The 14,339-nt window shown below is 46.9% G+C and overlaps 1 protein-coding gene and 1 long non-coding RNA gene across 2 annotated transcripts; one reads left to right on the top strand and one right to left on the bottom strand.

The window, feature by feature from the left end:
• Positions 1 to 7,948: 7,948 nt before the first annotated feature.
• Positions 7,949 to 10,647, top strand: LOC144368554 (PRAME family member 12-like). The gene is made up of 4 exons (XM_078027734.1): positions 7,949 to 8,250; positions 8,622 to 9,203; positions 9,818 to 9,952; positions 10,037 to 10,647. The coding sequence occupies exons 1-4, from the start codon at positions 7,949 to 7,951 to the stop codon at positions 10,608 to 10,610; spliced, it is 1,593 nt and encodes a 530-aa protein (XP_077883860.1). The 3' UTR covers positions 10,611 to 10,647.
• Positions 10,648 to 11,747: 1,100 nt separating this feature from the next.
• LOC144367875 (uncharacterized) lies at positions 11,748 to 13,681 on the bottom strand. The gene is made up of 2 exons (XR_013427429.1): positions 12,869 to 13,681; positions 11,748 to 12,440 (listed from the first exon to the last, which is right to left on the bottom strand). It is a non-coding gene; the product is annotated as an uncharacterized LOC144367875 (long non-coding RNA).
• Between the last annotated feature and the right edge of the window lie 658 nt (positions 13,682 to 14,339).

Here is a 14,339-nt window from a genome sequence, read left to right as displayed (position 1 = left end):
TCCAACCCTTCTGTCTTGGTCTTTATCACCTGTTGCTTCAAGCCCAAATGCCCAAGCCCCTGCTCAAGGCTGAACACTTTACACCCATGCTCGAGGCTGAACACACAACCCCCCTTGTGCCCAGAGACCCAGAGACCCCATTAGATTTGAGCTCGAAAATTCCTTCCTGCCAGGCCTCTCTCTTTTGCTCTTGCTCTATTGCTCTTGCTCTCTCTTTCTTCTCTTGCTTTTGCTCTCCATTGCCCTCTTTTTCTTTTCTTTCTCTCTTTTTCTCCTCTGTTGCACTGCTGCGATAAAGATCTCTTGGTCGCTCCAAGTGTTGTGGTCACTTTCCTTTCAAAACACATTCCTACAACCACACACTCCAAACTACTGCCATCAGTTTCAGATGACTCAAGGAATCCAACACTGGTTGTGTCCTTGCTGAGGATGTTGATCAGTTGTGAACAACTGTGTACTTACAGGTGAAGCTAATGGTGAAAGTTTTCCATCAAAATGACACCATTCCAACACAGCAGGGCTGGCAGGGTGCTAGGAAGTGGGCATCCTGGACCACAACTGCCTGCTAACCAGAGCCATAAAAAAAGACAGAACAGCCTTATGCAAAATCCACCACAAATTGTACATAAAAAATATTTTTCTTTCTTTAAATTTTTTAGGTACCAGGGATTGAACCCTGGGTTCCTATAACACTGAAGCACATCCCCAACCCTTTCTTATTTTTTATTTTGTATCAGGGTCTCAGTAAGATTCTTAGGCCCTCAATAAGTTGCTCAGGCTGGCTTTGAACTTGCAACCCTCCTGCCTCCACCTCCTAAGTCTCTGGAATTACACACATGCACCAGTGCATCCTGCACAAAATTATATTTTTATGAAAAGACACCCTTTCAGCATCTGCTTTCATCCTGGACCAAGGCCACCCTTGTTACTGCATTGATGCAGCTAATGATAATGGTTTCAAAGCACCTTATGTGGCCTTTGAGATCCTGTCTTCCTTTGCCTCCTGGACGGGCCCCCTGACTCTCTTTGCTTGAGTATCATGCATTCCCTATCTTCTAAAGTCAGTGTTTGGAGAGCCACTCTCTGTTGTTACCTGGGTGGCAGAAACATCTACCTGTCTCTAGGTCCAAGCACCAAGTCAAGGGTTGCACCTGAGAGTGACACCTTGCCATCTCAGCCCTCTTGCTCAGCTGCCTCAAGAGATGCCCAAAAGGGCTGGGCATGTGGCTCAGGCGGTAGCGTGCTCGTCTGGCATGCGTGTGGCCCGGGTTCGATCCTCAGCACCACATACTAACAAAGATGTGTCCACCGAGAACTAAGAAATAAATATTAAAATTTCTCTCTCTCTCCTCTCTCACTCTCTCTTTAAAAAAAAGAGAGAGATGCCCAAAAGCAAGAAAGAGGTAAGACAAGTCAAATTTGAAGGCTGGACTTCAAATAATACTCAGCTTAAACCACCATCTAGGTCTTAAAATAATCCTAAGCCTGTTTCAACTGCAAACGTAAGTGAAACAAATATGGGTGATTTCTTAAGACAAAGAAAAAGGCACAGCCCAAACCAACAAAAACATAGCTGCACTCTAACAAGTACATTTTAAGCCAGGTGAGATGAGCCATGCATGTGATTCCACCTTCTCAGAAGGCTGAGGCAGGAGGATGGCAAGATTCATGCCAGACTTGGCAATTTGGCAAGCCTGTTTTAAAATAAAACAAAATGGACTGGGTGTGTGGCTTAGTGTCAGAGTGCCCCTGGTTCAATGCTCAGTCCTAGAGCTGTGGGGAATAACCTTTTATTATATATTGATTGATTGATCCTAGGAAATGAACTCAGGGGCACTTGACCACTGAGCCATGTCCCCAGCCCTACTTTGTATTTTATTTAGAGACAGGGTCTCCCTGAGTTGCTTAGTGCTTCACCTTTGCTGAGGCTGGCTTTGAACTCTCAATCTTCCTGTCTCAGCCTTCCTAGCTTCAGGTTGGTTTAAACAAGGTCTCTGATTACTTGGAAAAAGAAAAACTGAGTCACCTCTGTTAAAATTTGAATTGTTGTTTACTATGACACAACTTTCTATATTACCTTTCAAAATCTTTCATTACTCTTGCTAAATGACTTATCTTTCTTAATGATCTAGGCCCTTACTTTCATTAAGTGCTTTAAACCTTTTGAGGTTGTTGACTAACTTCTCTAGGATCAAATTCTACATTGTCACTTGACCTTGAGCTAACATTGGGATGTTCCACAGGGCTCCTGAATTTCTCAAGGTAATTCTAGAAGAAAGACATTAAGGCAATTAGCCTAATCTGTCAGATGGGAAGCCCTGTCAAATAAGACATGATATAACCTTGTTCAAGTTACATTTATTTGACTCTTTTATTAATATTTGCTTCAAAATTCCACTAAATTCATAAAAATTCTAATATGTTTTAAGACATACTTCAGGACACTATATTAAAATGTATGCCAATCAAATCACCTTGTTAATAGCTGGTTAAAGCAAATTACCAACACATTTTAAAGCATGGGTATTCTAACTGTTTATCAGAAAGTGTAACCATTCAAATTTTTTCCATAAAAGTAACTATAATCAGCTTCATGCAAAAAAAAAAAAGTTTTTTTTAAAAAAAAGAAATGAAAAAGAAGAAAAATAACTCTAAATGATGTACTTGAACACAGGTTTCTGATTTTTTTTTGTTTGCTTATTTATTCATATATTTATTTATATTTTTCATGCAAGGGTGCAAATCCAGGTTCTTCTGAATGCTAGGCAAATGCTCTACCTTTTTAAATTTTAATTCAAAATAGGGTGTGGTGCTGCATACTTGTAATCCCATCTACTTAGGATGCTAAAGCATGAGGATCTCAAATTTGACCCCAATCTGAGCAATTTAGTGAGAACCTGTCTCAATAAATAACAAATAAATGGGCTGGGATGTAGCTGAGTGTTAAACCCTCCCTAGGTTTAATCCCCACTGCTAGAGAAAACTAAAACTAAATAAAATCACCACCTAAATATATTTTTAAAATGAACACCTAAACAATAAACTTTCTGCAAAATCCAGCTCCCAACAGAAAATCAGAGGCCTGGACCTGGAGATAGATGAGAGAGCCAATGCCTATTGAACAGACAAAATTGATTTTAACAGTGATTTCCAGGGAGAGGGAGCCTGAGAGCCACGCCCTCAAAACCCACCTGTTGCTCCAATGTGGCTCAATGGGTCTCTATGTTGATTCCTAGTCATCCAATAATTCCCCCAGTGGGGACTGAACCAACCAGGACAAGTTCCTCCTGGCACTGAGATAGAGTCGAACCCTAACCAAAGAATGGATGATTCAAGATGCTTCAGGAGAAAAGATCCTCATCACAAGAGGGAAACATAAATGGCGTCCAAATCAACAGGGAGTAACACGTGTGAAAATCTGATGAGGGGGAGCGAGGGTGCTGGGAGGAGAAGGTCAGTGGGCAGCACTGCCTCGTGCAACAACTATCACAAGCCAGTCAGCCACGACCTCAGCTGTGCATAAAACTACCCCACCATGTACCCCCATGTGATGTAGGAGGACTCCTGGCCAGTCGCTGCCTGTTGTCCTTGAACTGAGGCCACCCTTGGTACTGAGTCTGTGGAGCCAGTGAGAATTGATCAAAGCTGCCTTTGACACCCTGTCTCCCTTTGCCTCCTGGATGGGGCTCTGACTCATCTTTCTTTGGGAGTCCTGCCTTCCTGCCCTATTATGTCTGCCTACCCTTGTTCTTTGGAGAGCCACTGTCTGTTGTGACTTAGGTTGACAGTAACATCTACCTTCCTCCTGCACCAAGTCAAGGGTGGTAAGAGAAGGCAGGGCTGTGGCATGAAGTCACCCTTTCAGCTGGCTACACACCGCCAAATGGCAGAGAGATTTAGAATTCAGTTGAGAGACTAGATTCCAATTGTTGTGGAGCCTAAAAATCAATGAGGTCTCTGAAATAGCCTTAGCCCTACTGAACTGCACACATAGGAGATTAAATGTGGGTCATTTGTGGTAAGTCATTATGTGAAACAGAAACCAAAGATATCCTCAGCCAACTGTAAATATCCAACTAACAAACGATTATGTGATGTGAGCAGGGATATTTTCCAACAAGAGACCCAAAACGATTTTAATGGTTTAGATGTGGTGTCTCCCAACAGCTCACATGTGACAATGTTTTCGAGGAGAAATGATTGGTTTAGAGCCTTCACCTACTCAGTGAATCAATCCCTGATGGGATTAGTGATAAGTGGGGGTGGGTAGAGTGTGGCTGGAGGAAGCTGATCGTTGGGGTGTGAATATGGGTGTATATTTTGTATCTGGCAAGGGGCCATCTCTCTCTCTCTCTCTCTCTCTCTCTCTCTCTCTCTCTCTCTCTCTCTCTCTCTCTCTCTCTGCTTTCTAATGATGTGAGCCACTTCCCTCTGCCACACTCTTCCACCATGATGTTCAGCCTCACCTTGGAGGTGAGGCCACAAGCAATGGAGCCTGCAGTCTGTGGATTGAGACCTCTGAAACCATGAATCCCCAGAGAAACTTTCCCTCCTGTGTAGTTGTTGGGGTTGGGTGTTGTAGTGACAGCGTGAAAAAGCTGACTAACACAAAGACAGAACAACAAAGCAGAAATGCAATTCTGTATCTGCCGCCACTCAAACCATTCCTTCTACATCTCCCCTGTAAGTGCTCCCCTCACATGGCTCACCATCCAAGCACTCCTTCTCTTTCCGTCTCTCCTTCCTCAATTCCTGAATCACTTTTTACTCAGTCTCTTGAATTTTTCCTTTGCCTGTGAACTTCTCACAGCCCAAAGGGCCCTGAAAGCTGCATGGGGCCAAGTTTGCCTGGGAGATGTGCCCTGGGGGATCCCTGATTCTGAGGGAAGGCTCTCAGGTGGTGGCTGTCCTGAAGTCAGGGACACCTGGTATCCAAACCTGTGTCTTTCTGTCCAATATTCCAAGTTGCCCACAGTTTCCACCCTCTGTGGATTTCAATTTTTCCATCTGGTGGGGCATGGCGGCCCATCCCTGTGATCCCAGCTCTGGAGACTGAGGCAGGAGGATGGGAAGTTTGAGGACAGTCTCAGAAACTTAGTGAGGACCTAAGCAATTTTGTGAGACCCTGTCTTAAAATCGAAAAAAAAAAAAAAAAGGAGAAGCGCTAGTGTTAGGGTCGGGCAAACGTTGGAGGAAGAGACCACCAAGAGACTTGTCTCATGCAAAAGCAAAGGGTTTTTATTGGGGGGGAACCAGCATGCTGGGGCTCAGAGTTCTCCTGAGAGAAACTGGAGCCCCGAGTACAGCTTAAGCAGAGTTTTTATACAGTGTTTAAACAGGGAAGTTCATATGGCAGTTAGGGTGCGAGGGTGGGATTGTTACAAAATAACCATTACAGAATAATCATGGGTTTAGTCAGGGGGTGTTGGGCCAGGGTACATTTTGACATAAGTAACTGTTTTTAACATAAGTTTCGGGTTCCAGGAAGACAGAACTTAAACTTACAGAAAAGCAAAACTTAAACTTAACACTAGGATGTGGCTCAGTGGTATAGCACCAATGAGTTCAATCCCGGTTCAAACAGACAAACAGGACAAGTCTTCCCCCACGTCTAGAAGACTGATTTCACCCTTGGTGTCCATTCTTCCTCCTGAGTGGCCCTGATCTACTGCAAGCTAATGTCACACCTATGTGACTGTTGGACACCTGGTTTCCATCTGTTTTCTTCGTGCATAACGCTAGTATCTTCAAAAAGCTGTTTTTACTATGAAATCTTTAGAAAATATTTTTTTAAAAAAATATTTTGGATATGGCAAAGATATTACAATGATATTCGGGGGGTTTTGTTTTTTCTTACTGTAGGGATTCAGTGCTTTTCTGTCTTCCAGGCAGGAACAGGAGAGTCACATATGGACAAAATTCAGTCCACCGCGTGGAGTGCATGGACGGAGGCAACCCTGGCCCTCACTCTCCCTGATTCTACCCTCCTGCAAAAACATGGGATTCAATCAATTAATCTGGAGAAAGAAAATCCAATCAGGATTACGTGGGTGGAGATTGGGGATTGTGATTAGATACTGCTTTCTGATTGGATACTAGTCAAAAGGTGGAGGTGGGGGCGTGGTCTGGGAGGTCAATAAATGCTTCTGCGGAGCCAGAGGAGAAACACAAGAGTCCTGGAGCCCAAGGAGAACCATCACCACATGCTGAGGCTTCCAGCACCCCGCACCCCTGGAAAGATCCCGTAAGTCGCACACCGCCCTGAGCACCACCGAGTCACCTCCTCACCTGTGCGGGTTCAGGAACAATTTTCTGTTTTTTCTCATGAACCAATTTAGGACTTAGGGTTTGCCTCTCAGTGTAGTTTTTCGTTTATCCTGAACATTAAGATTTCCTCTTTAGTTTATGTCTCTTTCAATTTTCATTGTTTCTTTCTTTCTTTTTTTATTTATTTATTTATTTATTTATTTTTTGTTCCAGGGATTGAACTCAGGGACACTGAACCACTGAGCCACACCCCAGCCCTATTTCATATTTTATTTAGAGACAGGATCTCACTAAATTGCTCAGCGCCACACTTGCTGAGGCTGGCTTTGCATGCATGATCCTCCTGTCTCAATCTCTGGAGCCCCTGGGATTACAGGCTTGGGCACGCATGTCCCGCATTTAAAAAAAATAAAAATAAGTTTACATGGACTGCATTCTTTTATCTATCTATTTATTTGGAAGTGCTGGTGATTAAAACCAGGGACTTGTGCATATGAGGCAAGCATATACCAAGTGACCTAATGCCCAGCCCACCATTTATTAATTTTTATGTGCTGCTGAGGATCACCCCAGTGCTTCACACGTCCTAGGCAACTGCTCTTCCACTGAGCTCCAGCCCCACCCACTTTAAAATTACTTAAGTAGATTGTAATGTTTTTTTCAATCTAATTGATTAGAATTCTATTTTGTTTTATTTAAGGAAGATTTATTTATTTATTTGTATATAATATTTATTTTTTTAGGTTTAAGTAGACACAATATCTTTATTTTTTATATTTATGTTGTATTGAGGATCAAACCCAGTGCCTCACACATTCCAGGCGAGTGCACTACTGCTTCAGCCATATCCCCAGCCCTGGAATTCTATTTTCTGATAATAAAAATATTTATATTGTGCATCCTTAAAATTATACTTTTTGCTGTGCTTGGTGGCACATGCCTATAATCCCAGCAATTTAGGAGGTTGAGGAAGCAGGAGGATTAGTGTTCAAAGCCAGCCACAGCAAATTAGCAAGGCCCTAAGCAGCCTCAATGTAAAAATAAAAAGAGCTGAGGATGTGGTTCAGTGGTTAAGTACCCAGAGTTCAATCTTTGGTATCGAAAACAAACAGGGCTGGGGATGTAGCTCAGAGGCAAAGCACCTTGAGTTTAATCCTGGGCCACAAAGTTAATAAATACAAACCAAAAGGGGTAAGGGTGTAGTTCAGTGGTAAGCTACCCCTTGCTTCAATCCCTAGTATCAGCAAAAAAAAAAAAAAAAAAAAAAAGAAAAGAAAACTATAAGTAAATAAGTAAGTAAATTAATTTAAAAAATGCTCTTTTTAAAAATGAAAACCAATGATACCCACTTTATTTATTTACTGAAGCTAGGGATTGAACTCAGGGGCACTCTACTACTGAGCTACATCCCCAACCCTATTTTATTTTTCATTTTGATACTTGGTCTCACTAAGTTCTAGGCTGGCCTGGAATTTGTGATCCCCCTGCCTCAGTCTCCCAAGCCATGGGGTTATAGGCCTGAACCACCAGGCCTGGTTTGGCACCCAGAGAGTGAAATTGGATCAACTGATTGCCAAAGCATCCACTTGACTGAGTGGTTTCCTCGGGTGGGTATAAGGTAGAGCTGTGGAGCTTGGCTGTGAATGATGTGTTTGGGCTGGGCATCTCCCAGGATCCCTCCATGCAGACTCCAAAGGATGAGCAGCGGACCCCACCCACACTCCAGGAGCTGGCAGGGCGCAGCCTCCTGAAGGACAAGTCCAGGGCCATCCTAGCTCTGGAGGACCTGCCCATAGAGCTCTTCCCACCACTCTTCATGGAGGCCTTCAGCGGGGGACACACTGAGGTCCTGAAGAAAATGGTGCAGGCCTGGCCCTTCACCCGCCTGCCCCTGGGGGCCCTGATGAAGAAGCCACAGCTGAAGATGATCCGAGCGGCACTGGAGGGGCTGGACATGCTGGCTGCCCAGCAGGATCGCCCCAGGTGAGGGGGACCCTAGAAGGCAGCGCCTGGGCGTCCAGGGAAGGGATGGCTGTGGGCAGGGAGAGTGGGTGCTGCAGTGTGCTCCACAGGCTTCCTGTGCTGCCAGCAAGGAGGGGTGGAGAGGCCTTGGCCATGCTGAGCCCCACATGGGAGGGGCTTCCAGATGTGGAGGTGATTGTGGCAGCTGTGCTGACCCCTGAAGGAGGCTGTGCCTGCCCCTCCCTCAGCTGGTACAGGTGGGGGCACCAGGCTGGATTGGAGGGGCAAGGGGTAGAGTGAAGTGAGACAGAAGGAAGAGGTGGAGCAGGGAGCAGCAGCTGAGAGGGGAAGGAAGGGGCCTCAGGGCTGAGACTCTGCTGTGGTCCCCGCAGGAGGTGGAAACTGCAGGTGCTGGATTTGCGGAAGGTTCATGGGAACTTCTGGAGGACATGGTCTGGAGCCGTGGTCGATGCCTGCTCACCAGGAGTCATGAAGGAGAGGCAAACAGTGAAGGCCCCTCCAGACACAGGGCCCACTCTGCCCTTGAAGGTGTTAGTAAACCTGCGCTTTCAGCAAAGAACCCTGAATACATTCCACTCCTTCCTCTTTCGCTGGGTGGATGAGAGGAAGGGTCTGATACAGCTGTGCTGCAAGAAGCTGCAGATGTGCCCTTTGCCTGTCCGTACCATTGAGAAGATCTTGGAGAGGTTGGATCTGGACTTTATCCAGCAGTTGGATGTGCAGTGTTTCTGGAGACTGTCCACCTTGGCTACTTTTGCCACCTATTGGGGCCAGATGAGCAACCTGAGGAAGCTCTTCTTCTCCCACGTCTATGTGTCTGCCTATGCTTCCCAGGAGGAGAGGGATCAGTTGATGGATGACATTACCTCACAGTTTGCCAAGATGGACAGCCTCCGGAGGCTGTACCTGGATGGTGTCTTCCTCCTAGAAGGCCATCTGTGCCAGGTGCTCAGGTGAGGAAGCAGAGGGAACTGTCCTAGGACATCAGAGCAAACTCTTTATCACATGAAACTTCAGCGGGCACCTGCTGTGTGCCAGCCATGGTGACTTAACATTGATGGAGATGTTAGAAAGTCCATGAAGTGTTTGTTTCCCTCTGTCCTGAAGCCAGGTCTCACCTAAACCCCCACACAGAAGCAGAGCCCTAAACAGGGGTCCGTGGTCTGGGGAGCAGAACTCTGCTGGGGAGCCCGGTGTTGGGAGAGGAGCTAGTGAGTGGGTGTGAGGTTCCTGACCTGGGAGGCCTGTCCAGCAAAGGTGGGGAGAAGCAGGGAGAGGGGAGGGCGCTGGAGGAGGGAAGCCCCCACACCTGCACCTTTCAACAGAGAAGCTCTGTGCTCTCCAGCGGGGAGCAGAGGACCTGCCGCCAGTGCCCCCCTGGGGAAGGCTTCTCTGAGCTCTGGGTGGTGATTCTGGACTGCAGGGTGAGGAGCAGGGGTGGAGGGTACAGGTGTGAGCCCCGCAGGAGGGCCACCCCAGTTTGTGCGGCTCCATCTTGCCTGGGTTTGTTATTTGGCACGTCTCACCCTGACCCCCTCTGCTACAGCTGTGGCTTTCTGCTTGGCAGAGAGGAGGGGCGCCTTAGAGATGAAGGACCCACCTGGTCACTCAAGTGGGGTGAAAGGCTCAGCATGAGACAGGGTGACGCGAACGAGCAGATTCTGCAACAGGCAGAGTCCTGGGTGGAGACCATCATCAGAAGGTCAGGGTGACCTTGAGCTTGGGCCAATTTGTCTTCCCCACCTTGACATCACTCCTCAGAACTAACTGCTTGGTCTTTGCTTAGGCTCCTGAAGACCCCCCTGGAGACCCTCTCAATCACCGACTGCCAGCTCTCAGATCCAGACTGGAATGATCTGTCGGGGTCTCCAAACCTCGACCAGCTAATACACCTGACGCTGTGGGGCAGCAAATTGACGAGTTTCAGTCCTGAGCCCCTCGTCATTCTGCTAGAGAATGCTGCAGCCACCCTTGAGACCCTGAACTTGCAGGACTGTGGGATCACCAACTCCCAGCTCCAGGCCATCCTACCTGTCCTGAGCTGCTGCTCCCAGCTCAGGGTCTTGAGCTTCAATGGGAATGACATCTCCATGTCGGTCCTGAGCAACCTGCTGCTTCACACTTCCAGGCTGACCCGGTTGCGCCTAGAGAAGTACCCTGCCCCTCTGGAGAGCTATGATGCCCAGGGTGCCATCCACCCAGGGAGACTTTTCCAACTCATCGATGATCTGATGGAGATACTGAGGGATGTGAGAGAGCCAAAGAACGTCCTTTTCTATACTAAACCCTGCCATAGATGTGGCAACTGGTTTATCTATAACCTGCCCTCCAGTCCGTGTCGCTGTTGGCTGCCTGCCTAGTGGGATGCATATATGAGAAATGTTCTGTGCACTTGAAAATAAAGGTAAGACACCAGTGTCTCTCCAAGGGGAACTGGAAACAGGACACCAGGGCACTGCTTAACATGAGTGGGAACAGAGAAGCTGATGCAGGAGGCCTGGGTCACAGAGGCTTGGTTCCCGTCAGGAGACTTGGAACCGATGGGGACATGTGTCTTAGGAGTCAGAAACAGGAATCTGAATTTCTGGAAGTACATTTGTGCTGAGAGGTGCACAGGGCATGACTCCTGCATGGATGGTTGCAAACGAGCGACTTGCAAATGAGCCACTTGGGGAACTTGCAGCAGAGCCTCTGCTGTCCTCCATGGTTTTCAGCTTAAAGGTCAGGAAGCCGACCCAGTGGCTGACCAGTGACACTGGAGCCCAGGACCTCATGGCATCACAACAGTGCAGGGCCATTCTGAGTAGACCCTCCATTCTTTACTTTTCTGGGTGCCATTCCTTCGATGCATGTGGCTGTTCGATGGGGTAATGCACCTGTGGTTGCCCATGGAACTGAGAACACTAACCTGCTCAACAAAGGAGTTTATCTGAGGATAGTAGGAGACTTCCATCTGAGTTATTCAGGTCATAGTGGACCACAGCTTTATCCACAAGGGCTGAGGTTCAGGGAAAAATAGTCTGAGTCTTTGTGTGTGTGTGTGTGTGTGTGTGTGTGTGTTTGTGTGTGTGTGTCTGTGTGTGTTTTGGGGATTGAACCCAAGGGTGCCCTACTACTGTAGAGAACTTCATAGAATACGACTTATAAATCCTTGTACAATTTAACAACCCATCAGTCAAGAAACCTAAAGGGAGGTTGGACATGTACCCAAGCGTTAGGTGCAATAGATGAAATTATAAATGCAAGATTTCCTGCAATTCCAAACCCCAGCTCCTGCCATCTAATGGGCCTGCAGACTCCAAATGGTTCGCAGCAGACACCTTCACTCTGCTGTCCCTGGTACCCAGGTGATAAGCAGAGCCAACACTGTTGCCTTCTGAAAAATCAGCATAAACCCAGACTGGGAATCTACACGTGTGCCCTGAGATCCACATCACCCCTCTCAGGCATTACGCCAAGACCTCTCAACCATACAATGTCCTAGAAATGCCTCTCACTCAATTTTCAAATGATTTGTTTTATGGTCTCCTACCGCACAGGATTCTAATATAATTTTTCTTCCCCTTTAACAGTAGGTGGCAAATGAGAGCCATAAGACCTCCTTGGATAGAGTTCTCTGCAGAAGAAATCCATTATGCCTGGAGAAGTGGTGCTGGTAGCAGGCCTTCCCTGGCCCTTGGGGCCCAGCCCCCAGTTCCTTGTTCTGCATGTCAAAGTGGCCAGCTCACAGGCTTGTGGTTTCATGTTTATCTGCCTCAGACATATGTGCCTTTTTGGGAACATCTTGGCCTTCTCGGAGCTTTCTGATAAGGGACGGTCACGGTAACCCAAGAGTAGCAGGTGTTATTCCTCCCCGGTTTTGGATAAATTTCCACTGCAGTTATATAAAGTATATAAGGGAACAAAGTTTGGCAATAAACGCGCACACGCCTCCTCCTGGATGAAGAACCTTGGTATCCTGTGTTTTTTTTTTTTTTTTAACCTTGACGTCCCTTGCCGGACTCGGTTCTCGTTAGCTGGACGCGGCATCTGGAGGTCCCCACCGAGGTCCAGAAAGCAGGGGTAAGCGGACGAGGCTCACCTTCTAAGGAAGAAGGGGGAGGATTGGTTTAAAGATAATTTAAAGAGACAGGGTACGTACCATGGGTAACTCAACAGCGAAACTTCATCTGGCCAACGAAGTTAAAGAACTGTTAAGCAAACAAGAAACAGGAATAAAAACCAAGACAGCAACCGAATTTGTTGAAGCTATACCCAGGCTTGTCCTTGGTTTCTGACAAGAGGCTTTCTCAATAACAGTGATTGGGATTTGGTAAAGCAGGATCTCCAAAAGTTGTTGAGAGACCAGAGTCCGGATAGAGTCCCGATTGCTACTTTCTCTCTATGGAGATTGGTAAAGGATGCTCTTTTAACTGATAAAGTGAAGATTAAGGAGCAGCTTGCTGAATGCGAACAGGCCCTTAATCAGGTCCAGGAAGAGCAAATGGCAGAGTCCTTACCCCTTTCCCATTATTCTTTCACATCTCCTTCTTCATTCTTAGATCCACCCTAGCTGCTGTCAACCCTGCCTTCTCATCTTCCCCCTCCCTACCAGGCCCACAGAAAAGTCTTAACTGACCTTCTCCAGAATATTCACCATGGCTGATTTCAGGACTTTCAGCAAAAGAATCTCTACAAAAAATTTCAATGTAGATAAACTTCCTATTTTCATGTTGCCCTGTTTTACTTGGCTACTGTCTGGGAAAAATCAGCACTCCAGGTGCTGGACACCCCCTTACTAGTTTTTCACAAGATATGTAAACAAGGCCTCTGGCCTTGAGCTGGACTTCACAGTGCTGACTACATTTCTAAGATAAGGGAGTTACTAACTGGGCTCCATGGTAACAGCTGGCAGGAAGAGGAACTGGAAAGGGAGATAGAGGAACTAGAGGGTCAATTGAGGAAGTGAAGATTTACAGCACCTACGGCCCCGATCGCTGTTGCGCTCCCTCCTTATAACCCCAATTGGGACGAGGACAACCCCAGAAGGCAGGGGGGTGTCCAGTGGCAGCCTAAGAATGCCCAAACTTTTCCAGTAATTGAAAACCTGGATGCCGATGGACAGCCGGCCAGAGTGCATGTTCCTTTAGCCTTTAAGGATATTAAACAACTAAAGGAGGCAGTTACTAATTACGGACCCCATGCTCCTTTTACTCTCTTCGAGTCTTTCTCTGCCAATCAGCTGACACCTAGTGACTGGCAACAGCTTTGCAGGGCTGTGTTGTCCGGAGGGGATTTTTTGTTGTGGAAAAGTGAAAATCAAGAGAGGTGTCACGAGCTAGCCCGAGTCAATCAGGACGCCAGCTTCCCACGGCGTAACCTCGAAATGTTAACAGGCTCGGGACAATATGCTGTCATAAATCAGCAAATTAATTATGATCCTGGGGTCTATGCTCAGATAGCCACAGCAGCCATTCAGGCCTGGAAGGCTCTCTCCCTGTTTCAAATGCTGAAACAAAAATTTCAAAAATTGCTCAAGGACCCTCTGAGCCTTATTCTGACTTCATAGCCCAATTGATGCAGATAGCAGGAAAAATATTCCCTAACTTGGAACAAGCCATGCCGGTCATTAAGCAATTGGCTCTTGAAAATGCAAATTCCTATTGCCAAGATGCCATTAAATCTACCAGAGTAAAGAGTGTTGATGACATGATTCGAGCTTGTAAGGATATTGATGGAGCTCATATTACCGGACAGGTTCTGGCTGCTGCCCTCAAAATGGGAACAGGGGCCCGCCCCGGGCCCCGGAAGCCAGAGTGTACGGGGTGGTCCAGAGACAGGGCAATGTTCCGGGGAGTGGGCGACTGACTCCGTCACTTTCCTCAGGCCAACCCTTTTCTATCTGTAGACTCCCCAGGGGAACGCCAGGAAGTGCAGGATGTACACCAGCTGCAACCGCAGGTCGCAGAGACAGAACAAGCTGCTACCGCAGTAATATCTTGGCCAGGCGGGAAAAAAATGCAGACAAAAATCAAACAAAATGCAATCGGCTAGGAAAACTTGGGGAACTTTTGCCCCGAAAATGGGCAGTGGACTCCATGTTGTTTGCA

The sequence above is a fragment of the Ictidomys tridecemlineatus genome, chromosome 11 (assembly GCF_052094955.1).
Source record: "Ictidomys tridecemlineatus isolate mIctTri1 chromosome 11, mIctTri1.hap1, whole genome shotgun sequence".
Taxonomy (NCBI): Eukaryota; Metazoa; Chordata; class Mammalia; order Rodentia; family Sciuridae; genus Ictidomys; species Ictidomys tridecemlineatus.
Note: the sequence above shows the minus strand (reverse complement) of the source record. Positions and strands in the feature narration are given on the sequence as shown.